The 27,459-nt window shown below is 36.5% G+C and overlaps 1 protein-coding gene and 1 long non-coding RNA gene across 2 annotated transcripts in view; one reads left to right on the top strand and one right to left on the bottom strand.

The window, feature by feature from the left end:
• The window catches only part of LOC125265700, an 87,414-nt gene extending 79,122 nt beyond the window's left edge, over positions 1 to 8,292 (bottom strand). The window contains exon 1 of the long non-coding RNA XR_007184335.1: positions 8,168 to 8,292. This is a non-coding gene — a long non-coding RNA (uncharacterized LOC125265700). The remainder of the gene's footprint in view (positions 1 to 8,167) is intronic.
• Positions 1,324 to 25,448, top strand: hnf4b (hepatic nuclear factor 4, beta). The gene is given in 11 exon segments (XM_048186071.1): positions 1,324 to 1,782; positions 7,485 to 7,668; positions 11,112 to 11,206; positions 13,273 to 13,376; positions 13,949 to 14,098; positions 14,192 to 14,279; positions 16,463 to 16,615; positions 18,401 to 18,664; positions 19,199 to 19,263; positions 19,265 to 19,319; positions 25,093 to 25,448. Coding segments are annotated over 11 exon segments (1,401 nt in total). The 5' UTR covers positions 1,324 to 1,667; the 3' UTR covers positions 25,221 to 25,448.
• Positions 25,449 to 27,459: the final 2,011 nt, after the last annotated feature.

Below are 27,459 nucleotides of genomic sequence, written 5' to 3'. Positions count from 1 at the left end.
TGTTTTAGCCCAGCATTTTTTACATTGTATATTCAATGGCCACAGCTGCTGCATATTGCTGAAATTCAAAAATGTTCATTAAAAAAAAAAAAGAAAAGAAAAAAAAAGAAAAGAAATAAAACAGCAGCAACCAGTGTTGCCAGGTCCGCTAATTATAAGTGATTTGGGCTTGTTTTTTTATGAAGTCACTGAAATTACTCCCCAAAAAAAATGTTGAGGATAATAAAATCACCATTTTTAATCGACTGCATTTATGTCATGAGATGGTCATTTGGTTCTTGAATAACTTGCATGGTTTTTTTTTTTTTTTTTTTTTTTTTTTAGAAAGGGGCTAGAAATTGTTCAAAGGAACAAAAACATTGTTTTTGGTAGAAGAAAATCCATTTCAAATGGGTTTATGGTGATTCACCACACTCTTAACTCTTCTCAAACTCTTTGTTTGTCGTTTTATTTACATCTTTGTCAATAAAAGGATCTTCTGAATATTAACATGTTTTTCACACTGAGAAAAAATGGTTCTTTTAAGAACTGTTTACTGAAAGGTTCATTTGGGCAACAACAATGGTACATCTACGACATCACTGTGAAAACCACCCTTTAAAACTTTTATGGGTGTATGCCACAACCCCCAATGCCAGGAGTTGGCAATTTTGGCCTCTTTTCTTTTCTTTTGTTCAGATCAGTTCACTTATTTTCTAGCAAAAGCTGGCAACACTGGCAGCAACTATTAAACAAGACCAATAGGTGTCAGAATAAAGTCCAAAACCACTAGTACTATTTAAAAGAATAAGAGATAAACAAAGACTTACTGATTGCACCTCTAAATATCTAAAAACTTTTGGGAGGCACTGAATAGTTTTCTTGTTGATTGTGTTAATACAATTATGCCGAAAGAGCTCAAGTTGGTCTATCACCAGCAATGTGATCCAATTTTAATGTGGTACAAGAAAAGGAATGCAACTCAATAACATGTTATCATGCTGCCTTTGATCAACAGCACCATTGACCTGATAGCAAATGTACCAAAAGGGCAAAGTTTGAAAATAAAAGCTACTGGCTGTTCTCTTGAAGAAAGAAGATGGGTTTCGGACTACCAAAAAACTATACAGACTTATCAAATTCACACTACATCTGCGATCCTCCTGTTGGCCTCTGTGCTACTCATGGTAAAGTGCATCTTTTAAACTCATTCAATCAAATTAACCAACAACACTATGCTGATACAGAGGAGCTTGATATTATTTCCCACTGAAAAGTGAGTCATGTTTACCTGGTCCAGAGCCCTCCCCTTTATGATTCCCTCTACACTGATAAGAGAACAGCAAACACATAGACATTTGGCAAAATCTCAGCCTGTCTATCAGTCTAGCTCTGATGAGTCTTGGACATTAATTACTGTATCCTCAGTAAATCAAAGCGCTCCACTTCATTCCCTGGATGCAGGCAACATATGGCAGAACAACGATCTCTGGAAGACATCTATGTGATTCCAACATCTGAAGTCCATCTACAAGGAAGGGCAGAGTAATAGATCCAAGAGCACACTGATATGCTGAGGCTGAAGTGTTTACACGCTTGGATGGACTCAAAAAGCCGCTGAGTGAAACACTGGTGAGCTTTACAGTGTGCTGTTGATTCTCAGATACAGGCCGAATCCAAACTTAACCATGAAGATCTCTGGGGCTTCACTTGACCTGAGTGCAACAGAATATGGAATAACCCTGGACCCTACATTCACCATGCTAGAGTTTGACGGTCTCCGTGTTCTCCCTGTACAAACAGGTATGTATAACCTTTGGTCTGCTGACTTATTACCCAGTTACTGACGCAAATTGACAGCGATGAATTCTGAAGACAAGCCTTGTTCTATGCTTGAAGACCTTGCTGAAAAGGCCAGCTGGGCTAGCTAATGCTGGTTAGTGCTGGTGTGGCTAGTGAACTTAGCAATGTAAACCAGTACGGCCTTTATAATGAAGCTTTGTTCTTTAGAAATTTATTTTTTGTATTCATGTTGGCTTCATATGGAAGTTTGTAGTTCTGTAGGATATGGCAATAGCAAAGGAAGTAAAACACGTGTGTAACAGTATGTTGTATACATGCAGCTCTTAAAGGCACAATATGTACAATTTTTAGATTAAAATATCCAAAAACACTAGAACAATGTTAAATTGCTACCGTAACGTTAATACAATTTTAATAGCTCATCCATGAACGAGATTTCTGCCAGAGTCCATGGGATTCCTTTCCATCAGCTGCAGAGGTGAAGGCGACGATTCCCATGATTCCAGACTCATTCACAGCATCATCAAGCTAGGCCTTTGTTTTGAATAAGCGACCTCTAGTGGCTAAAATTGCATGTTGTGCCTTTAAAGTGACAGCAGCCTAATAAACCTACTGCTGTCTTTGTCCTCAATGTTAATTAAACAACAAAATCACTCACTGCTCTTGACTGAATAACTTTTGTAACTTTAATTTTAAACTGATTAATATTCATGTATATTTATTTTATACAATGAAGACTATGCAGTGTTATTTTACATTTGATTACTTTATTCAATTTGTGTACTTGAAATTTGTGATGTTTCATTGCTGTCTAAAAATTTGACCAGGCCAGTAGAAAAACATCCTCATCACTGAGCCCTGCTGGAGCAGCTCTAAATATTCACTGTGCTATTACATTAAAGATAAAATATCATTGCAATAATATGAACAGTGAAAGAAACAGTAGCTCCTACAACACATTTTAACAGGCATAGTTAGGCATGAAAATAACTGAAGGAAATATCTATTTGCCAAGCCAACTAATTTGATTCATATTCTTTTGGTTTCTCTGCCCAATGTTTTAAAAAATTTAAAATGTAATGAAAATACAGGTATTGGTACTTGGTATCTGCAAGTACTAAAAATGAAAGTATCGGTATCTGACTCATTCATATGTTTGTCCCACCCTGGCATTCTTGAAATTAAATTAAAATAAACTAATAGATAAAACAAAAGCGTCCAGTCATTGACCTATTTAACAATCCTGGTGCACCAGTAGTATCCCATTCTTGAGAACAGCTTCCAAAACACAATTTATCCTGTTGACCAGCAAAGTTGGTCTTTTCAGCAGGGGAGGCTTGTTTGAATATGATTGATATTGCATTTGAGTTGCATATACACTACATGAACGGCTGAGTTAAAACATAAACACAAAGACAAATGTTTAAAGGCGGTCTGTCAGCAGTTTGTATGCATGTCTGCTGCCAATGAACATGGAAAACCAAAATGCAAGCCAAGTAGAGCATGTGTTCAACAATTCTCATTTTTAAACTCTTCCATACTTGAGTGTTTAGGCCATTTGCTCACAGAGCAGGGCATTAAAAGGTAACTTCACAATGGCATTAGGTCCTATAGCATGAGATGCTGCTATTTCAATTACTATCTGGCCATAAGAGGACTTTTCAAAAGCCTGTGCGCACACCACTTCAACCTGTTCCTGCTTTCCATTATAATCTCATTTTCTATAATCATTAGAAGCGCTGCTGATTCAGATATACTGGATCCATCTTACCAAAGCACACATGCGTGGGTGCCAGAAGCGTTGCGGACTCTTAATATAATATAACTGCCCTTTGAACCCAGAGGCGTTCTGTATGTTAGAGCATATTACCTCTCTGAGTGGGTTTAAAGTGCTGAGTGTATTATTTGCATACATTAGACTTTATTCCTGCATCGCCTAAGTGAAGATGTGACGTTCACTGGCTTGGGATGCAAACTGGTGGCAATCAAATTCAGAGCCCAATTTAATGCAACACATGAGGGAATTGAATTAAATTTTAGCTAACACTGCGAAATTACCTAGGAAATAGCAGTAGACTGAGTCTTTTCACTGACCTGTTTAATTAAATGGAGTTTCTCTTTCACAAAGTAATAAGTACAGACATTCTGACTCCGAGCGGGTTATTGGACACATTTCCTCCGCTGAGTAAAAATTGCAATCATTTACATCAGGGGGCTGAAATAGGGGGACTGCCAGTTATCTCAATCTCAGTCTCTTGGAAAAAAACTAAATACGATATTTTGTTAACTTCAACCAAAAATATAGTTAAGAAGCTAAAGTTTAGATAAAGTTCAGTGTTATTGTCCCTCCCACATTGAAATGTGTTAAAGTCACCATGAAATCAATAGACAGGTCTTATTTTTTTAAGAACACTGCAGTATTTATCCATGCACATCATTATTTTTTATATCCTTGTAATCTTTAATCAAAATAACTTCCCCTCCCTCTTGCAACGACATCTCTTCTCTTCTCTGTTGACGCCTGTCACTCACATGAGATCCACCAATAGTAAACCTCAACCATCCAATCAATTTCCCATGGACCCGTCCTACATTTTTTCATGTTCGAGAAGCCATTTTGCTCAGAAATACATCACAATAAGGGAGAAAAGACTATCGAAACTTCTGTTTCATTGACTTTAAACAAAATTAAAATGAAATGCACATGTGTATGTATGGAAGCTTGTTTCCACCACTAAATAAAAAAATAAAAAAGGTAATTGCGACTTTTTATCTCACAATTCTGACTTTTTTTTTCCTAACAATGGCAAGTCTGCATCTCACAATTCTGACATTTTTCTCAGAACTGCGAGATTTAAACTCGCAGTTTCAAGTTATAAAGTCAGAATTGCATGATATAAAGTCAGAATTTTATGATATAAAGTCAGAATTTTATGATATAAAGTCAGAATTGCGAGATATAAAGTCAGAATTTTATGATATAAAGTCAGAATTGCGAAATATAAAGTCAGAATTTTATGATATAAAGTCAGAATTTTATGATATAAAGTCAGAATTTTATGATATAAAGTCAGAATTGCGAGATATAAAGTCAGAATTTTATGATATAAAGTCAGAATTGTGAGATATAAAGTCAGAATTTTATGATATAAAGTCAGAATTGCGAGATATAAAGTCAGAATTTTATGATATAAAGTCAGAATTTTATGATATAAAGTCAGAATTTTATGATATAAAGTCAGAATTGCGAGATATAAAGTCAGAATTGCGAGATATAAAGTCAGAATTTTATGATATAAAGTCAGAATTGTGAGATATAAAGTCAGAATTTTATGATATAAAGTCAGAATTGCGAGATATAAAGTCAGAATTTTATGATATAAAGTCAGAATTGTGAGATATCAAGTTGCAGTTCTGACTTTTTTCTTGCAATTGCGAGTTTATATCTCACAATTCTGAAAAATAAGTCAGAATTGTGTGATATAAAGTCAGAATTGTGAGATATAAACTCACAATTGTGAGTTATAAAGTCAGAATTAAGTAATATAAAGTCAGAATTGTGAATTCTAAAGTCAGAATTGTGAGATATAAACTCACAATTGCGAGTTATAAAGTCAGAATTAAGTAATATAAAGTCAGAATTGTGAATTATAAAGTCAGAATTGCGTGATATAAAGTCGCAGTTCTGATTTTTTTTCTTGCAATTGCGAGTTTTTATCACGCAATTCTGACTTTATGACACGCAATTCTATCTTTTTTCTCAAAAAAGTCAGAATTGTGAGATTTAAATTGCAAGTGCGAGCTATAAAGTCATAATTGTGTGATATAAACTCACAATTATAATGAAAAAAAAGACAGAGTTGTGAGATAAAAAGTCGCAATTACCTTTTTTCATTTTTATTTCATGGAGGAAACAAGCTTCCATATATATGACTGTACATCAATGATGATTATTTTATTTGCCTAAAAAAAAAAAAAAAAAAGGTCAAAGACCCCTGCTTTACATGAAAAAAAATACACAGACAGGATTAATCTGTATAGATTTGTCTTTGATGTCGCCATGTTTATCTACTGCTACACAGACCACTGCATCCATTCAGTTTTCCACTTTTGCTACAGAAAGCCTCCAACAACCAGATACACTATTTAGCCGATTAGCTGATAGAAAATTTGTGCAAAGTGTTTAAAAGTATTAAATATATTAAATATAATCATATTTTCATAAAATGTTCAAATAACATAAAAGAAACAATATTTAAAGTAAAAAATAAACCTAAGTATAGCACAACTGCTTTCAACTATGATGATAAGAAATGTTAGACTGGGTAAACCCAGCCTGATCTGCCGGACGATTTGATTTCGCCCGGCAACTCAGTCTGGAAACCCGTACATTCATTTCTACTCCTTCTGTTACACTTTTGCGGGAACCAATCACAGACTGGCTTATCCACCCCGCTCACTATCCGGTTGTTAAGTCTGACGTCACGCGGCAGCGCTTCCGGGTCCTAATGCTCTATCATACCACAAGAAAACAACAAATGGTGCTAATATACATACACGATGTGGTGTAATACTACAAAAAATATATAATTATAACCTTTATCTCCATACCAAAATTCCAGATGGCCAGACAATGATTCATCTTTTATAAATCGTTAAAATATTAATATCTGTGACGCTGCAAGCATAGAGACTGTTGTGTAGACTGTAAGTATTTAAATTGTTTAACTTTTTAAAATGATTGATGTTTAAAATGAATAAATAGCGCTCATAAACGGCCGTCGATGGCATTCTCAAGTGAAACGAGTCGAAGCTTGGACCCGGAAACGGCGTTCCTTACGTCACGACTTAACAAGCGGATAGGCGGGTATAACGCGATGACGATAGGGAAGCGACGGCAAGCATGACCGTCAATCCAATTCCTTTTAACCTCTCAACGATGCTGAATGACTTCTTTACTTTAGCAAACAAATCACTCGAGTGGGTGTAAATACCACTCACTTTCATGTTTTTTTTTGCACAACCTGCAAAAATCGCTTCGATGCCATTGCTGCTTCTGCAAACCGCTGATCAATGCTACAAACCAATACAAACCTAAACCTGTCTGGAGTTTTCGCGTCGCTCTGCGACGTCACCCGGATCGTTGATCTGATTGGTTTAAGGACAATCCAATTGCATGAATAATGCTCGTTGATCACGCCTCTTGTGCAGTAGAAAATACATAGCAGACTCCCCAGACCAATGTTCAATTTTAAATTGAGCTTGGTCTGGTGATAGCCAGACAACAGAAATGTTTCTTTAGGAACAAATCTGTATATTAGAATGATTTATGAAGGATCGTGTGACACTGAAGACTGGAGTAATGATGCTGAAAATTCAGCTTTGCCATCACAGTTTTAAATATATTAAAAGAGAAAGACAGTTATTTTAAATTGTTATAATATAGTAGTCAGAACTAGGACAACTTTGATGAAAGGTTTTGATCAACTTCAAATGTTGACTAGTCACTAGTGTATTTCGCAATATTACTGTTTTTACTGTTTTGTTTTGTTTTTTCAAACAAATGCAGCCTTGGTAAGCTTACGAGACTTCTTTCAGAAGTTTTACAGATCCCAACCTTTTGAACGGTACTTTAAATGTTGTTAAACTGATATTAAATACATGTATCAAAATCTGTTTTGTCCAATCTTTTTCCAACTAAGAGTCACTAATACCAGGCCATGCACCTGAATCAGTCCCAGTCCCTACACCACAGCACAGCAGTGTGAATCTCTGTGCTATCTGCGCAGACAGAGCTACAGGAAAACATTACGGTGCGTCCAGCTGCGATGGCTGCAAGGGCTTCTTTAGAAGGAGCGTGCGCAAGAACCATGCCTACACATGCAGGTGAGAATTCATCGCCAGATTCATAACTGTCCACTACATGTGCTTAACACGCTTACAAATCATTTTTAATTCATCTCCAAACATGCTCCAAACATGTCCTCTGTGAATTGTTATACAAAGCAGAAAGAGTACTGTAACCAATATAGAAGGGTTTGAAAATTCACTTTTGAGATTAATTAATATTTCAGGTACTGTTTGTTACCTGAGGTTTAGGGGTCAAAAAAAAAAAACTGCATGTGCGGAAGAACTTTGTTTTGGTTGTGCTTGGGCTCTGCGTAAATGTGCGGATGAACATGGTTCTCATGGAAATGATCTCAAGCTGACTAGCTGAAGATAATACTGTATCTTTACCCATTAAAGACACGGACGGTACTTCCTTGAAAAAAAATTCCAGCACAACCTACAAACATACTGAAATGACCCTTCACAATAGATAATGCTTTACAACAAACTCTGTGAGAATATGGCAATTTATCTGTTAAATAAAAAATCTACTAACCTGTTGAGTATTAAAAACGCCATCTCCGCGTCGCTTTTACTACATTTCAAATCCCTCAGTTCTTGCCATCTCCGAAAAGCCAAGCCACTGTTGATTCTCATTTGATAACGATCTCTGTAGCGTTCTCTCTTTGCCAGCAGATTCTCCTCTCTTCGGCGTTTGGTGATTTCGAGATTTAGCGTTGCTCCATGTCAACATTTCTCGCTCGTTAAGATAACTAATCTATGCAACTCTCACACCATACACGAGTCAAAATAGCAGGAGCAACTTTTCTCTATTTACGGATATGACGAGACATGCACGGGCAAGTGACGCATAAAGGCAGTTTCCCACGAAAACCATCCCGTCAGGTCTAAAATACCATTGTGAATCAAGGTAAGACAAAAACACGTTTTGAAATAAGTATTGATGACATATTGACAAATTATTTTTTAACAAAAAACGTTTTTACCTTTATATTGAAGTAACATAATTCATAATTTAAGAAAGTAGAATTAAAATTAATCAATAAAAATATTATTAACATCATCATACACAAAATATCATTTACAATAATACAGTTAGCATTTTATAGTATTTTCAGAAACATTGTATTATATATAATATAGGCCTACATTATATTAATATTGAAATGCTAACCAATACAAATGTGGGTAACACTTCACAATAATGTTTCATTTGTTAATTTTAGTTAACTCTGAACTGAACAATACTTCAACAACATATAGGCCTATTACTCTAAAGTTTATGTTAATTTAAACATTTGCTAATATATTTTTAAAATGTAAAAAAAAAAATGTATTTGTTAAACGGCCTAGTTAATGCACTGCGAACTAACATGAACAAACGATCAACTGTATTTGTATTAACTAACATTAACAAGATTAATACATGTTGTAAAATATATTGCTCACTGTTTAGCTCACAAATGAGACCTTGTTGTAAAAAGTTACTTAAAGATTCTCTCATTTATTACTTACCCTCATGCCGTTACTTACCCTCAAGACCTTCGTTAATCTTCAGAACACAAATTAAGATATTTTAGTTGAAATCCGATAGCTCCTTGAGGCCTCCATAGGGAGCAATGGACACTTCTTCTCTCAAGATCCATAAAGGTAAAAAACATATTTAAATCGGTTCATGTGAGTACAGTGGTTCAGTATTAATATTATAAAGCAACGAGAATATTTTTGGAGCGCCAAAAAAACAAAATAACGACGTATTTAGTGATGGCCGATTTCAAAACACTGCTTCATGAAGCATGGGAGCACAAATTAATCGGTGTGTCGAATCATGATTCAGATCGCGTGTCAAACCGCCAGCCATGCCGCCAACGGCTGAAATCACGTGACTTTGGCACTCCGAACAGCAGATTCGACACATTGATTCATCTGTGCTCCGATGCTTCCTGAAGCATTGTTTTGAAATCGGCCATCACTAAATAAGTCGTTATTTAGTTTTTTTTTTTGGCGCTCCAAAAAATATTCTCGTCGCTTTATAATATTATTATTGAACCACTGTACTCACATGAACCGATTTAAATATGTTTTTAGTACCTTTATGGATCTTGAGAGAGGAAGTGTCCATTGCTCCCTATGGAGGCCTCACGGAGCTATCGGATTTCAACTAAAATATCTTAATTTGTGTTCTGAAGATTAACGAAGGTCTTACGGGTGTGGAACGGCATGAGGGTAAGTAATAAATGACAGAATTTTCATTTTTGGGTGAACTAACCCTTTAAGTGTGTATATATAATATTTCTCTGTACACAATCCTATACAACATCAGAAGTTGATGTCACAGATTATATAATGCAAATGTTATGTCACTGCTCCACAGGAGACTTCGGTAAAGTTGGTTTTATATTCGCACATTCGGACTTCTGATAAATTCAGACTTTCCAATAAATGTGCAATAAATTGATGTTTGCGAATTTTAAGCAGCGACATGATATTGACAACCAACGATTGTCAACTTACAACATTTTTCACAGTCGATCAAAATAGGCAAGTATTGTTTTAATGGCATATTTACTTGTGAATGTCCACTGAATGTCCAATGTAGTGTGATTAACAAGGCTATTGAATACGGATGTCCGAATGTGCGAATATAAAACCAACTTTACCGAAGTCCACAGGACTTGAGCAGTTGACTTACACCCATTCTCCTGGTTTCAGAGACAAGATTTAGTCCCAGACTAAACTACATGTTTGAGCTGTTTTAACTGAAAGCAGCTTGTACTGACATATCTTAAAATACAGTCAAACCAAGATTTATTCAGACACCTTGAACATTTCATTAAATAAAACAGTTTATTTACTATAATTAAAAAAAAAAAAATGGTAATAAAATATGACAAGATCTCAGAGTTAAACTGTGTCAGAAAAAAATGAATCTTAATTATGTCAGATAATACTTAAGCAAAACATGGTCAGTTCAAAGTGTCTGAATAATTTTTGGTTCCAAATTTTATCAGTTTTACTGGTAGTCCACTGTATGAAGAAGTTTTGGGTATAATATTTCACAGTTTACTTTATTTTGCTATCCTCACTTACATAAATCAACTATAGTGTCCTGAACCCACTAGTAAAAATATATCAGAAATGTCTGAATAATTTTTGGTTTGACTGTATATCACTGCCATTGTTTTGTCTTAAGATGCACACCTGTAATGTTTTTTTTTTTCAAAGGCACGTTTATAAAAGCTACTTATAATTGAACTAAGGCCTAACCCTGGCTTAATCTAAGCCGTGTCTGTGAAACCAGGCCATTAACTTTGTGGCAGGAGCCCTTTTATATATTACCACAGTGTCCTATAAAAAATCTGTGATCTGTGGCCACCTTCATCAGAAGTTGTAAGAGCATGACCTGAAGTGTTTCATTGGATCTTTTCAAATGTGAGAATTATAGTAGCCCATGTATTTCTGTCTTTGTGTGTGTGAAGGTTCAGCAGGCAATGTGTGGTGGACAAAGACAAAAGAAACCAATGTCGATACTGCAGACTTCGAAAGTGCTTCAGAGCCGGCATGAGAAAGGAAGGTAAAAGCATGAGAAAAGTCCATTTCATTTTAGTTTATGATGCAGAGTTTAAAGACTTTCTTCAAGGTCACAGATCTGAACTAGGCCTACATATAAACTAATTGAGTTATTGGACTTATCCCAATACTTATGAATGTCTGCATCCCTCTGTGAATTAAAGATATTGAACATTTGGGTGAGCTTGAGCTATTACAATAAGGCAATCCCCAAAACCATCATATAAATTTTAATATACTCTCAAGGTGAAAAGTAAAGTAATATAAAAAGTATCTGGGCCACTGATTAAAAACTTTAGAAAGGTATTGTTCTGCTCCATGCATGAGACTAAGACATCTTGTCAAAGTTGCTTTTAAAGATGCCAAGCTTCACAGTGAGAGATAATGTCTTTTGTCCTTTCCATTTATTGGAATAGAGCATGTACTGTCAGTAGGATGAAGTTGCATCCATTTAAAAAAGTAACGCAGCTCCATAGATACAGTAACGTTGAGTGATATAGCTGATGCTATCTGAAAAGATCAAATAAATTTTACTAATTTGTCTTGTTGTGCTTATTACTCTTTTTGTGTTGAGCAGGGCTGTTCTTCAGATTAATACTGACAAAAGGTAGTTAACTGTATAAACATACATGCCCTTGTAAAATGAAATGCACTTTATCATAGTTTAAAAAATGTAATTATTACAGAAATAATATACTTTTAAATTATATATTTAAGTGCAATATGAATGTAATGTTTTCAGACACTTAATTGCAATTGTTGTTATGTGCAATGAAATGAAAATGTATTAAAATGATATTAAATGCAATTAGCGGAACTTTAGAGTGATTTTTTTGACCCACTTAAATAGGACTTAAAGGGTTAGTTCACCCAAAAATGAAAATAATGTCATGAATTACTCACCCTCATGTCGTTCTACACCCGTAAGACCTTTGTTCATCTTCGGAACACAAATTAAGATATTTTTGATGAAATCCGATGGCTCAGTGAGGCCTCTATTGCCAGCAATGTCACCGAACTTCTCAAGATCCAGAAAGGTACTCAAAACATATTTAAAACAGTTCATGTGACTACAGTGGTTCAATCTTTATATTATAAAGTGACAAGAATACTTTTTGTGAGCCAAAAAAAAAAGACTTTTCAACAATATCTAGTGATGGCTGATTTCAAAACACTGCTTCGAATCAGTGGTTCGGATTGCGTATCAAACTGCCAAACTGCTGAAATCACATGACTTTGGCGCTCTGAACCACTGATTCGATCCGTAAAGCTCAGAAGCAGTGTTTTGAAATCGGCCATCACTAGATATTGTTGAAAAGTAGTTATTTTATTTTTTTGGCACACAAAAAGTATGTAGAATTAATGTAGAATCACTGTACTCACATGAACTGTTTTAAGTATGTTTTGAGTACATTTCTGGATCTTGAGAGAGGAAGTACCATTGCTGGCAATAGAGGCCTCACTGAACCATCTGATTTCATCAAAAATATCTTAATTTTTGTTCAGAAAATGAACGAAGGTCTTTCGGGTGTGGAACGACATGAGGGTGAGTAATAAATCACATTATTTTCATTTTTGGGTGAACTAGCCCTTTAAGTACATCTTCATATATAATTTCATAATTAATTCTAATGTCTTTAAAATATGGTTAAAGTTTACTGCTGAATGTGTGACGAGCATTTATTGTAAAATATGCTTTATTGTCTTTTCTATAGAAACTTGTATGTGATGTATTTAAATATATCTGTAATTACACATTTGTAGTTTAGTACATTTAAAATATATTAACCTTAATCTTAAATGTAAAGTATAAGTACAAGTACTTGTGCTTTTATTTAGATTGATTGGATGGTTGTGGTTTACTTTGGTTGATCTCATGTGAGTGACAGGTTGTCCTGCCCTCGCGTCACACTGTGACAGTAACTGTGTACAAAGCCATAAGTTTTAAATTAGCATTTGCTACATTTTGACAGTTTTTATTCAAAGTGCATGCACTGGCTACATTATTATCTGTATGAAACACAGGTAAACTGATATTATTTTTCTCTGATCTTTGCTTGTGTCTCTTAGCTGTTCAGAATGAGCGTGACCGTATCAGCTGTCGTAGAGAAGGCCAAGCCGTGGGGACTCTCACCATTGATGTGCTGATGCAGGCAGAGGCTTTCACTCATCAGGTGAGCTTTCTGATGAGCTTAAATACTTTCAAAACATTCAAAGCACTTTAATACCTTACAATACCTATATGTATTAAATAAAAACATTAAACCTAACCAACGATTTAAGTGAGACAATCATTAGGACAAAACAAGCATAAAAATAAGCTTAAACTACTAAAAATCAAGACATTTCTTATTTTAATTCACTTCTCAACAACTGTCTTTTCTTTTGAAGAACCTTGGAGTCTTGGATGTTACATTGGTTAAAAAGAGTACAAACCCTGAAGAACATTCATCTCCTAAAACATCTGAAATTCTGAAATTGAATTATATTTTTAAATCATAATTATTTTAGCTACCTGTTTTTTTAATTTACAGAATCTAGGAGTGTCCATTGATTAAAATAAGATTCGAAAACCAAACTAAAGCTAGAGGACCTTTGAATATTTTTGTGGACAGTTGGGGGCCTTACCTCATACATTTTGCTTCTTGAGTTCAAATCATGCTAGAACAATATTTTTCATTCTGTTCCAGTTTCAGCTTCAGTTTATGGTTTCATCCACTAACTGTACTTATTCTGCCATCTACAGAACCCCTCTCAGAACCTCATGAGGGACATCAACACCAAGAAGATCGCCTGCGTGGGTGATGTGTGCGAATCCATGAAACAGCAGCTCCTCCTCTTAGTGGAGTGGGCGAAGCGCATCCCTGAATTCTGTGAGCTATCTGTGGATGACAGGGTATGATTCCTGAGTGTGTTGTGTTTGTCATGAGATATCACTTCTTGTCTATGGCAGGCACCAAGTGTGTTGTGTGTTCATGTGTGTGTGCAGGTGGCGCTGTTGAGAGCTCACTCTGCAGAGCACCTCATCTTAGGGGTGGCACGACGTTCACTTCCCTACAATGACATCATCCTTCTGGGTGAGTGCATGAGTGAGTGAGTGGGTGGGTTGGTGGATGGGTGAGTGAGTGAGTGAGTGAGTGAGTGAGTGAGTGAGTGAGTGGGTGGGTGGGTTGGTGGATGGGTGAGTGAGTGAGTGGGTCAGTCAGTGAGTGAGTGAGTGAGTGAGTGGGTCAGTGGGCGAGTGAGTGAGTGAGTGGGTGGGTGGGTTGGTGGGTGAATGAGTGGGTGAGTGGGTGAGTGAGTGAGTGAGTGAGTGAGTGGGTGGGTCGGTGAGTGGATGAGTGAGTGAATGAGTGAGTGAGTGAGTGAGTGGGGGGGGGTTGGTGGGTGAATGAGTGGGTGGTCGGTGAGTGAGTGAGTGAGTGAGTGGATCAGTGGGTGAGTGAGCGAGTGAGTGAGTGAGTGGGGGGTTGGTGGGTGAATGAGTGGGTGGTCGGTGGGTGAGTGAGTGAGTGGATCAGTGGGTGAGTGAGTGAGTGAGTGGGGGGTTGGTGGGTGAATGAGTGAGTGAGTGAGTGGGTCAGTGGGTGAGTGAGTGAGTGGGGGTTGGTGGGTGAGTGAGTGAGTGAGTGGGTCAGTGGGTGAGTGAGTGAGTGGGGGGGTTGGTGGGTGAATGAGTGAGTGAGTGAGTGGGTCAGTGGGTGAGTGAGTGAGTGGGGGGTTGGTGAGTGAGTGAGTGAGTGAGTGAGTGAGTGAGTGAGTGAGTGGGGGGTTGGTGGGTGAATGATTGAGTGGATCAGTGGGTGAGTGAGTGAGTGAGCGAGTGAGTGGGGGGGGTCGGTGGGTGAATGAGTGGGTGGTTGGTGGGTGAGTGAGTGAGTGGGTTAGTGGGCGAGTGAGTGAGTGAGTGGGTGGTCGTGGGTGAGTGAATGGGTGGGTCGGTGGGTGAGTGGATGGGTAAGTGAGTGGGTCAGTGGGTGAGTGAGTGAGTGGGTCAGTGGGCGAGTGAGTGAGTGGGGTGTCGGTGGGTGAATGAGTGGGTGGGTCGGTGGGTGGGTGAGTGAATGGGTGGGTTGGTGGATGGGTGGGTGAGTGAGTGTGTGGGTAAGTGAGTGGGTCAGTGGGTGAGTGAGTGAGTGGGTCAGTGGGCGAGTGAGTGAGTGGGTGGGTGGGTCGGTGGGTGAATGAGTGGGTGAATGAGTGGGTGAGTGTGTGGGTCAGTGGGCAAGTGAGTGAGTGGGTCGGTGGGTGGGTGTGTGGGTGAGTGAGTGGGTGAGTGTGTGGGTGAGTGTGTGGTGAGTGAGTGGGTGAGTGTGTGGGTGAGTGAGTGGGTGGGTCAGTGGGTGAGTGAATGGGTGGGTCGGTGGGTGAATGAGTGGTTGGGTTGGTCGAGTGAGTGAGTGAGTGTGTAAGTGGGTGAGTGTGTGGGTGAGTGAGTAGGTCAGTGGGTGAGTGAGTGTGTGGGTCAGTGAGTGAGTGGGTGGGTGAGTGAGTGAGTGAGTGAGTGAGTGAGTGAGTGTGTGAGTGAGTGAGTGAGTGAGTGGGTGGGTGGGTGGGTCAGCGGGTGAATGAGTGGGTGATTGAGTGAGTGAGTGAGTGAGTAAGTGAGTGAGTGGTACAAAGACCTCTTATATGTCAAAAAAATCAAGGCAAGTTTGATTTCCATGTCATGACCCCTTTAACTTACAAAAGCCTGTTCCTTAATGGTATTCACCTCTAGGAAGTGAAATCATTTTAATAGTTAAACTGCACAAAAGAGTTGGGCACAATTCAGAACTGAAGAATTGGCTTCCTTTCAATTCATGAGTTGGGATGCATGTTTTTATAAAAAAAAAAAAAATATATATATATATATATATATATATATATATATATATAGTATATTAATGATAATAGTATATATAGTAATAGTATATTAATGATAACTATAATAGTATATTAATGATACTAAAATAACACTTACCTTACATCCTGTTAGGTTCCATTCTGTGTGGCATCTGGTTCATTTTCTTTTCACTGTGTCAATTATATAAGTTGTATAAGTTATAATTGTATAAGTTATAATAAAGACATTTTAAGTACCAAAGCTATTTCTAAAAATATACAACTATATTGTATAAAATGTACAATTTTCTTTAATGACAACATAGGAATATACATTTTTTTAAAAGTTACAGAGCTCACAAGGTAAGGCATTTTAATGACCCAAAAATGGCTACCTTAACATGAGCATGATTTGTCAAATACTGTGTTTGTACAGGAAATGACTTCATCATTCCTTTTAGAGGCACCGAGCAGGAGATGTCCAAGGTAGCAGCTCGTATCTTGGAAGAGCTGGTGAGACCTCTGAAAGAGCTGAACATCACAGACACAGAATTTGTCTGTCTCAAAACCATTGTCTTCTTTGCCCCAGGTTAGTCAGGGATCATCGCTGTGTTCCCAGTCAAACACACTGTCTGTGCCAGGAGCTTCTCTTCTTGTTCCTGGCACTGTTTTGTTGTACTGACTTCTTTTGGTTTCATGATGTTTTATGAGAATCTATTAATATCTGGGACGTGCTGGTGTGGATTGTTGAGTTCTAGACTTTCCTGTCTGTTGGCCTAAAGCTCTGATTATAACAGTGGAGCCAGGTTGGTCAGTAAGAATTGCTTTGTTTGATTTACTTTGGTTTGAGCAAAGGTTGCCAGTTTTTTATCCTCATATGCTACAATCTAGCATTTAACATGACAATCGAAAAACTTGAAATTTTAAAGAAATATTACAGGTTTTGTCTATTTTTTGGTCACACTTTACTTTGTCTTTACTCTGTACTTAAAAATGTTATTGAGGTGGCATACGGGTAAGTTTAGCAACAGGTTTGGTGTTATGGGTAGGGTTAGGATGGCAAGGTTGGGTTAATGGGTAAGGGAAGGGTCAACAGTGTAATTATAACCTAGATGTCATTACAGAAATACATTTCAGATGTAATTATGTGCAGGTATTTTTAAATATAACTACAATGTAAAAACATACATGTGTACAATAAGTGCATTGTATCAAATGATTAATTTAAATGTTTGTACATTGCAGTTAAATACGCTTAATATAAAGTGGGATCGTTTGTCTTTTCTCTATTCAAAAGTATTTGAAACAAAACACATTTTCTTAAAAAAAATTAACAGGGTGTCTATTTGCAGATCGCCAACAAAGGCTATGTATACAAGCTCTGCCCACCATTAGCATCCATTTATGATTTCAATAAATATAAACATATACACTGAATATGTTGTTATTGCATACTGTTTGTATATAACAATATTTACACTTAGTGCAAAGAAAATACTGCTATTTTCACTGGAAATAGCATCTATCGCTATTTACACTTAGTATATCATGCAATGCTATTTCCACTCAGTACAATTAGCATCTGCCATATTTTAATTGCAAATAATTTTATACAGTAGGTGTTACCTGTGTACATAAATAACTTTTGTAATAAGTTAGTTCCTTAATGACATTCTCCTCCAGGAAGTGACCATTTTAATAGGAAACCCAGCCAACAAAAGAATGTGCTATAATAGCTTTCTGAATGTTCTCTGAACGTTCAAAACATTCAGGGTTTTTTTATGTTTTAAAACCTTTTTTTTCTCGGTTATTAAAATGTTAAGGGAGCGTTCCTTTTTACAAACATTATGGGATTGTTACATTTGATGTTCTCTTAACATTCTGAAACAAGTAGTTACATTTAAAAACATTAGACGAACAAAATAAAACATTCTAATAAAGATGTGTAAATCAAAATCTATAAAGTTATGTGTTATTATTTTGAGAACGTTATAACTCTGAACTGATGTTCTATTAACATTACTGGAAGAACATTTGTTCCTAACTTTGAGAGAACCTTGCCAGAATGTTCTGAGAATGTTTTCTGTTAGCTGGGAAACAACTGCACAGAAGAGTTGGACAAAATTCTGAACTGAAGAATTGGATTCCTGACAATTCATGAGTTGGAATGCATGATTTTTTTCCCCCTTAAACCAGTTGCAGCTGTTTGTCCAAAGACTTAATCGGTCTGAGATTGTTAACAACACTGCACATACAAATCTCGGTTGTCCGTTCCATGCACTAAATGGCAAATGTTTTCTTAGATAAACACAATACATCTCTCAATGACCTTTGTTTTGCAACCCGTGTCACTGAAACACAGTCTGTGTTTTAGATTGCCCTGGACTGCAGTGCGCTCAGGCAGTGCGCCGACTGCGATTCCAGGCCCAGGTGCTGCTGGATGAGGCCACTAGCGAGCAGCGAGGGCGGTTTGGGGAGCTGTTGTTGTTGCTGACCACACTCCAGAGTGTGGCCTGGCAGATGGTGGAGCAGCTGCAGCTTATGCGTCTCTTAGGCAAAGCCAATGTGGACAGCCTGTTGATGGAGATGCTCCTGGGAGAAGAAGCAACCAGAGGACCTGAAGCACTGCAGGCCTCAGGTACAAAATTAATATGCTGAAAAGTGAGATCTCATTAATATCTAAATTATATCTTCTAGCCTGCAGTGAGATTAAATGGAGAGCAAATTAAGACACTTGCTGAAGTCTCAAGCTTCCCAGATCTTTCTCCACACAAAAATACTCCAGTATTCTCAGACAAAGTTCAGTCAAAAGTCTAAGATATCTGAGAATTTCATAAACTCTCCTGAATGATAAAATGTTCCTCTGGGTTGTCATACTGCTGATTTAGGATCTGTATATAAACTCTTAGATTTCAAAGAGCAGTGCTGGTTCTGAGACATGAGAGTTACTGTAAACTTTCTCCAGAATAAACTTCATTGAACTCAGAGCTGGTTAAGATTCAATAGGAGATCTCAGTCCAGAGTCCATCTGTCTCAATCTAAGCTTTCGAGCTTAAGATAAGACTCACCATTAGCGCTCTGAGGGAGTTAAGGCTCTTTCTGACTTAGCTGCAGTTAAAGTATGAACAGACTGGAAATGGAATAAAACGGTAACTTTTCTGCCTTTCTGTAGAGTCAGATCCTGAGCCACTTATATTCAGCACAGCTACAGAGTCTGTCCTCTCCAGAGGAATACTGGGCGGAGCATATCCCAATGCCTAACTTCACATCAGTGATCCTTCCTGTACCCTCTTGTGAGTATCGCAAGCTCAGGTAGTTGAGCTGTCAATCCTACACAGTTTAAAGGGATAGTTCACCCCAAAATCTAAATTCTGAGATCATTTACTCAGCATCATGTTGGTCCAAACCTGTATGGATATTTGTGCCTCCGTATTTGTGCCTCACAAAAGAAAATATTTTGCACAATGTCCGTGCGGCTCTATTCCATACAATAAAAGCAGTGAACAGGAGCTGCTCCAACAAGGTCAAATTAAACACCACACTCTACACTGTAAATATATTTCTTTCAAAGTTTTAAATAAAACAGAGATTATTGGAGTACATTTTACAAGATATGTTACTTTCTACTTTAAATTTCATGTCTAATTCAATGTGTTTCTTACAGAAGAGGATTAGGGCCAAGCAATAATAAAAAAATAAAACCATCTCGAGATTAAAGTTGTTAAATTTTGAGAAAAAAGTCGAGATAAAATGTTGAGAATAAACTCGTTAAATTACGAGAAAAAACTCGTTAAATTTCGAGAAAAAAGTCGAGATAAAATGTTGAGAATAAACTCGTTAAATTACGAGAAAAAACTTGTTAAATTTCGAGAAAAAAGTCGAGATAAAATGTTGAGAATAAAGTCATTAAATTATGAGAAAAAAGTCGTTAAATTACAAGAACAAATTCGTTAAATTATGAATTTGTTCTCATAATTTAATGACTTTTTTCTTGTAATTTAATGACTTTATTCTCATAATTTAATGACTTTATTCTCAACATTTTATCTCGACTTTTTTCTCGAAATTTAACGACATTTTTCTCATAATTTAATGAATTTGTTCTCGTAATTTAACGAGTTGATTCTCAACATTTTATCTCGACTTTTTTCTTGAAATTTAACGAGTTTTTTCTCGTAATTTAATGAGTTTATTCTCAGCATTTTATTTTGACTTTTTTCTCGAAATTTAACGAGTTTTTTCTTGAAATTTAACAACTTTAATCTCAAGATGGTTTTATTTTTTTATTATTGTTTGGCCCTAATCCTCTTCCGTAGTTTCTTGCTGTTTTATATTTGGAATTGTGAAATTCACAAAGTAAGATTTACTTACTATATATTGGCCAATAAAGGCACCAATATACTGTTAATATGAAGGAATTAACCATATTGCTGTATTTTTAGCTGTATTTTGAATTAAGCATTGAATTGTGTTGTGTTTAGGGTTAAAGGAAATGTCAATAAACTTAATGGATAATGTGCTGGCAGAAAATTACTAGTACCCAGGTCCTAGAACTAACTTTTTTGCTAAGAAAATTTACTGGCCATAAATATTTTTTACAATGTATGTTTTTGCAAATTTTAGAAACCAGTGAAAATTCACAATTCTCTATTCCAATTTCCATACCACTATTAAAACTAGCTACTAGACTAACTGATATAAATTTAAGACAAATAAACAGTCAGTAATAAAATAATTACAAGCAATAGCACATAAATACAATAACAAAGATACAAATGAAATAAACAGTGTTTTACAGTGTTTTCAAGTAGATCTAACAGTAGTTTTCAGGTATAGAAATTGAATAAAGAAATCAAATGTAAAATAACCCTGCATAGTCTTCACTGTATAAATTAAACATAGATTAAACCTTATTAACATTACAAAAGTTATACAGTCAAGAGCAGTGACTGATTTTCCATGTCTTTTGTTGTTTGATTAATATTAAAGGGTTAGTTCACCCAAAAATGAAAATTCTGTCATTTATTACTCACCCTCATGTCATTCCACATCCATAAGACCTTTTTTTCATCTTCGGAACACAAATTAAGACTTTTTTTTATGAAGTCTGAGAAGTTTCTGTCTCTCCATAGAGAGCCAATGCAACTACTGTACCACTCCAAGGTCCAGAAAGATAGGAAAAGACATCATTAAAGTACTCCATGTGACTCCAGTGGCTTAAATTTTTTTTACGAAGCAATGTGAGTGCTTTGTTTGTGCAAAAAAACATAATTTAACATTTATTTAGAAAATAATATTATGCAAAGCATGTTCACGCAACAATGCCAGCTCTCGCGTGACCACAAAATGCATGCATCGTGAAGCTCTCGTGAACACTCGCACATATGCATTGAGTTGACGCGCGAGTCTGAACACAACACGCATGCGTCGTCAAAGACTATAGAATAACACAAGACGTGTCACTCGTATTGTTTTGACTGGGAGAAAGTGTAACGCGCAATATGGCGGAATAAGTCCCGCCTTCTAAATAAGAGCCAATCACCGACTGGTATTTAGGTCTGCGCATGCACATTAGCTTGATCCAGCCTGAAAAATACAGTTTTTTTTTTCGATTTCAGTTTTTGATTCGAGCATTTAGAAACTAAATTTATGAGCCAGTTGTTGTTAGATTTCATTGGTGATTTCAAATATGAAATTTAATCATAAGGTTGGCGAACAGTTTTGGAGAATTTGATGTTTCCCCATTCAAAGAGATTGCATGATGCCCAGGATGCCCGAGAGGCGTTTCAAAGATGGCCGCCGAGTGAAATGATTTGTCTTAAAGGGACTTTGGCGTCGTGAAGCTCTAGTGAACTGCAGATCAATATTTTTGTAAGTAAAGTGGTAAATTATGTTTTTTGCACAAACAAAGCACTCACATTGCTTCATAAAATTGAGTTTAAGCCACTGGAGTCACATGGAGTACTTTAATGACAACATGTTCTCCAACCAATACGACCATATAGGTCGTTTGTCACTTCCCTGAAATACAACTCATAGGAGCGTTTACTAAAGTGGCGCCCCTATCGACAACAGAACACTTTCATTTTAATTCATGAAATACGACCCATAGGAGCATTTGCTTTCATGTTAATGCATTGTTCCCTTTTATCTGCGTCATGTTTTGGGTTTCGCGTAGCTCAATTGGTAGAACATTGCAGTAACAATATGCAATAATGTGATCATGCGATCGTGGGTTTGATCCCAGGGAACACATGTGCTCATAAATTGTAAATGCACTATAAATTACTAAGGGTAGGTTTAGGGGTGGGGTGGGTGTAGTCATTAATAACATTTAATTTTGGTAAATGGAAATAGGAGAAATGGTGTAAAAAGTCCACACATTGCATTTAAATGAACACGCATTTTGATTGGTAATGACAGTCATACGTCATTTCATGACGACAGACATAACACGACACTGTCATTATTTTTACGCCTACTAGAGGGGGCATGACTTCAAAACGTAAATATAGGTCATAATATGGTGTTTAAAAAATGACCTATAGGGTTGTTTTTTTTTGGAGGACAGTCTGTTTAATGATGTCTTTCCTACCTTTCTGGACCTTGGAGTGGTAGCTGCTTTGAATCTCTATAGAGAGACAGAAACCTCTCAGACTTCATCAAAAAGATCTTAATTTGTGTTCTGTAGATAAACGAAGGTCTTACGGATGTGGAAAGACACGAGGGTGAGTAATTAATGACAGACTTTTCATTTTTGGGTGAACTAACCCTTTAAGGCAACCTGATTTAATGGAAAAACGTACCTGTGGGAACATTTTTGCAAAACGCAAAATACATACCAATATGTACAGTTTTCAACAGAAATGAACACTAGAGGCACTAAAACAGAAAGCACTTTTAATCGTTTTCATACACAGTTATGATTAGATCAGATAGATAAAGACTTGTTTTCACGTCTCCTTGCACAATATTATTTTATGTTTCTTTTACCAAAGTGCATGATTTGTAAACAAAAACATTTTGGACTTTGCATTGCTTAACCAGCTCCATATGTTACGCTTTTCTGATGTGACGAGTTTGCTCGGTATCTCAGCTGGTACAGAATTGTACTTAGGATGCAGATGCCTTGGGTACAAATCCCGTGAAACATGACTCACGACAAAAGAGCTCAAAGATGAGAACTCAAAAACAAGCTAAAATGGCATGATTACAGATGCTTTTTATGTCACATTTGCTTATGTTAACACTATGGTGTAGGTTTAGGTGTGGTGTTGCTGGTACATCATTTTAAAACGTAATGGAGCATTAAGCTTAGCGCCAATTACTGGACATTTCAAATCAGAACTGCTGTGATGCACATAAAACCAATGCAATAAAAACATACCATATTGAAAAAACTGAACATGCTTTAGCGCCAAACTCAGTGGACATTTCACATTGAAACTGTCACGAAACGTACATGGCACTATGTATTTTCGTTTTGCAAGAAATGTTCCCACAGGTACCGTTTTTCTAATGTTTTTCGACTGCAGCAGGTTTATTAGGCTGCTGTCGCTTTAAAGGGTTGTTCACCCAAAAATGAAAATAATGTCATTTATTACTCACCCTCATGCCGTTCCACACCCGTAAGATCTTCGTTCATCTTTGGAACACAAATTAAGACATTTTTGTTGAAATCCGATGGCTCAGTGAGGCCTGCATAGCCAGTGGTTCAATATTAATATTATAAAGCAACGAGAATATTTTTGAATCAGCGAGTCGAATCATGATTCGGATCGTGTGTCAAACCGGCAAACTGCTGAAATCACGTGACTTTGGCGCTCCGAACCGCTGATTCGACACGCTGATTCATAACGCTCTGAAGCTTACTGAAGCAGTGTTTTGAAATCGGCCATCACTATATAAGTCGTTATTTAGGTTTTTTTTGGCGCACCAAAAATATTCTCATTGCTTTATAATATTAATATTGAACCACTGTACTCACATGAACCGATTTAAATGTGTTTTTAGTACATTAATGGATCTTGAGAGAGGAAATGTCATTGCTCCCTATGCAGGCCTCACTGAGCCATCGGATTTCAACAAAAATATCTTAATTTGTGTTCCAAAGATTAACGAAGGTCTTACGGGTGTGGAACGGCATGAGGGTGAGTAATAAATGACATTATTTTCATATTTGGGTGAACTAACCCTTTAAGAGCTGCACAGATCCAATATATTAATACACATGCGTTTATTTCTCAACTGTTTATGTTCACTTATGACATAACCAACAACTATGTTTACTAGGATATTCGCCAAGACGGTTATTTTTTTTTTTACATAATGTTGTGTGAATTTTTCTGTTCAAGCGCAAGAAGACATGAAGCTCAATTCGGTGTATGTGTGCTGAGATGCGTCTCTCTGGGTGCGCTTCGGATGTTTGCAGCGCACAGAAAACTTCACACAAATTGAGTTCCCTTGCGCGTCTTCTTGTGCTTGTATATTTAAATGGCTTAAACTTTCCTGACAATGCAGCAGATGAGTCCCTTGTTCACTTTCATGTTCACCACAACATTGCAATGTTAGAATTCATAAAAATGTTACCAGCAAACTGGCAAGTGACACCATTTTATATACTTGCCAACGACTAAATTTACTCACATTTGGTGCTTGGCAAGTGTTCATTTTAGGCCCTCCCATTTTTCTACTGATTTTTTCTTACAGTGCATAAAAATAGTCCATATGACCTCTGAGCAACATTCCAAGTCTTTTGAAGTCATACTGTATGATAGCTTTGTGCATCACAGAATTTTTGTTTTCAGATAAGTATAAGCATAAGACTTGAACATCTGGAATCTTGCACTCTATGTTTCCCATAAATAAATCTAGTTTCTGATCCAAAAAAAAAAAAGTGATGGAATGCTGATTCATACCTACTTATTAGTTGCTCACTACATTTCAGTTCAAGTTTATTTGTATAGCGCTTTTTACAAACATATACTTTCAAAACAAAAATGCATGTTTCAGTGTTACTTCTTTAGATATAAACTGCGTTATTAATGTGACTTTTTTCTGCCGCAGCTCTGCCTGAAGATCCCCTGCTACCCACACACACTGGGTCTGAGGTCTTCACACATGGACAGACAGCAGACATGACAAGAGAAATGTCCAGCAGTCTCGCCATGCCAACTGTCCACACGTGCCTTTAACCACATGTATAAAGGTTGTACAGACATGATTAACTTTATATACTTAAGACCTTCACCACTGATACACATGTGCATTGCACACAGAAACTAAAATTGGGGATGAGGAGTCATTGTATTTTATGCATAATGAGCAATTCTTAATAATAGTGTTAAAATCTAACAGTGTTAAAGTTTTAATGTGAGTGAAAAATTAACAGACAATAAAAAGCCTTCAAGCAGTAATATAAATATTTTGTATTGAGATCACTGGTAAATGATTGTCTAATTTATTGGATGGTGACATGGCAGGGCGTGTTCATAAACATTACAATTCAACAACTCTCATGGGTTCATGGTTCAATCAGATACCAGATGTCAAACACATGAGGGTTAGTCTGCCTGGTTGGTTTCCACTTCAAAATATCTTCTTTTTTTCCCTAGACCTAAACATCTATGTTTCATTATAATATCATACACATTTATCTCACTTGTTTGTTAAAAAAGTAAAAAATTAGCAGAAAAAAGTAGACTTACGTTTAGTGAATATCAAGATTATTTTTATCAAATAATTGACTTTATTTAGTAATGAATCTGAATTTGATTCAAAGAGGAACTACAGCAATGATGATGAAATCAGAATTTCAGCAAGTTTGAATAAATTAGACCAAATATATTCACCAGAGGGCGCCAAATGCTTAATATTATCCCAGATAAAGCTTTCCCATGACAGGAAGGGTGATTGTTATGCTTTCAGTTTGTTGGACTAATTTTTGCATCAATATAGCAAGTATAACAAATAGTCATAATTGAACAAATTATGAAATGAAATTAACCCATCCAAAAAAAACAAAAAACAAAAACAAAACTATGTTCTTTAAGTAATTTCAGATCACTCCACTTAGACAGCCAAAATATTAGCTTTTAAAGGGATAGTTCACCCAAAAATGAAAATTACCACATGATTTACTCACCCTCAAGTCATCCTAGGTGTATATGACTCTTCTTTCAGGTGAACACAATGGGAGATATATTTAAAAATACTGTGTCTCTTCTCAATTTTATAATGGTAGTGAACGGGGGCGTGTTTTGAAGCCCCAAAAATGCATCCATCTATCATAAATGTAATTCATACAGCTCCTGGAGGTTAATAAAGGCCTCTGAAGTGAAGCAATTGTTTTTTGTACGAAAAATATCCATATTTTAAACTTTATAAACTATAATAACTAGCTTCCGTCAGACAGCTGTACTCATCGATTTGCGGCGGAAGAGAACTGACGCATGACGCAATGACGAGTGCGGATGGATTACTTTTATGATGGATGGATGCATTTTTCAGGGCTTCAAAACACATTCACCCCGTTCACAACCATTATAAAGCTTGGAAGAGCCAGGATATTTATAAATATAACTCTGATTGTGTTCTTCTGAAAGAAGATGGTCATATACACCTAGGATGGCTTGAGGGTGAGTAAATCATGGGATTATTTTCATTATTGGGTGAGCTATCCCTTTAAATAGTTTTGTATGAAGTTAATGTTTTATGCAGGCCTAGTTGTTTAAGAGCCTATCTTTGGATTTCTCCCTCCCTCAGTAGGTTAGAAACAAGTTTAAGTTAACAGCTGTGTTGGTCAAGACTTCAGGAGGGATAGTCTGACTCATCAGCAGCAGAGGGGCTTAGTGGGCGGCTATACATCAATAAAGAGATGGAACAAGAAATATTTGCCCCCCTGGCAACAGTAGCTACAACGAGAGGATCTGTCCAAATAACTATAACTGCAATGTTAACACTTATTCAATAGGACCTTCTTTGTCAAACCAGTTATTTCATAAACACACACACACACACATTTGCAAAACTAATCATAGCTAATGGATGAGTAATTCTTTTATTGTGTCAAGTTTATTGCAGTTTTTCTCCTCACCTGTGAAGACACGTCCCCAGCTAGCAAAAAACTGCCACCATGTTACCATGATATTGCCATAGGCATTGTGAATAAGATGCATTTATGCAATAATGGAAGGACAGAGATCATAACAGGATAACACTTTGTCCGTGAATTCCCTGAAAACATATTTCATCACAGCAGCAAGTAGGTCACATATTTTGTCAGTGAGCACTAATAACCTGTTGAAAGCATGTTTGTAATCCAGTTCAAATTCAGATATAATTATTAATTTCCTCCTCCAAAAAAAAACAAAAAAACACATCTATAATAAGATTATAAAATACTTGAAATTAACATAAAATAAATACAATTTA

The sequence above is a fragment of the Megalobrama amblycephala genome, linkage group LG3 (assembly GCF_018812025.1).
Source record: "Megalobrama amblycephala isolate DHTTF-2021 linkage group LG3, ASM1881202v1, whole genome shotgun sequence".
Lineage (NCBI taxonomy): Eukaryota > Metazoa > Chordata > Actinopteri > Cypriniformes > Xenocyprididae > Megalobrama > Megalobrama amblycephala.
The sequence above is the reverse complement of the archived record's forward strand: the minus strand, read 5'-3'. Positions and strand labels throughout refer to the sequence as shown.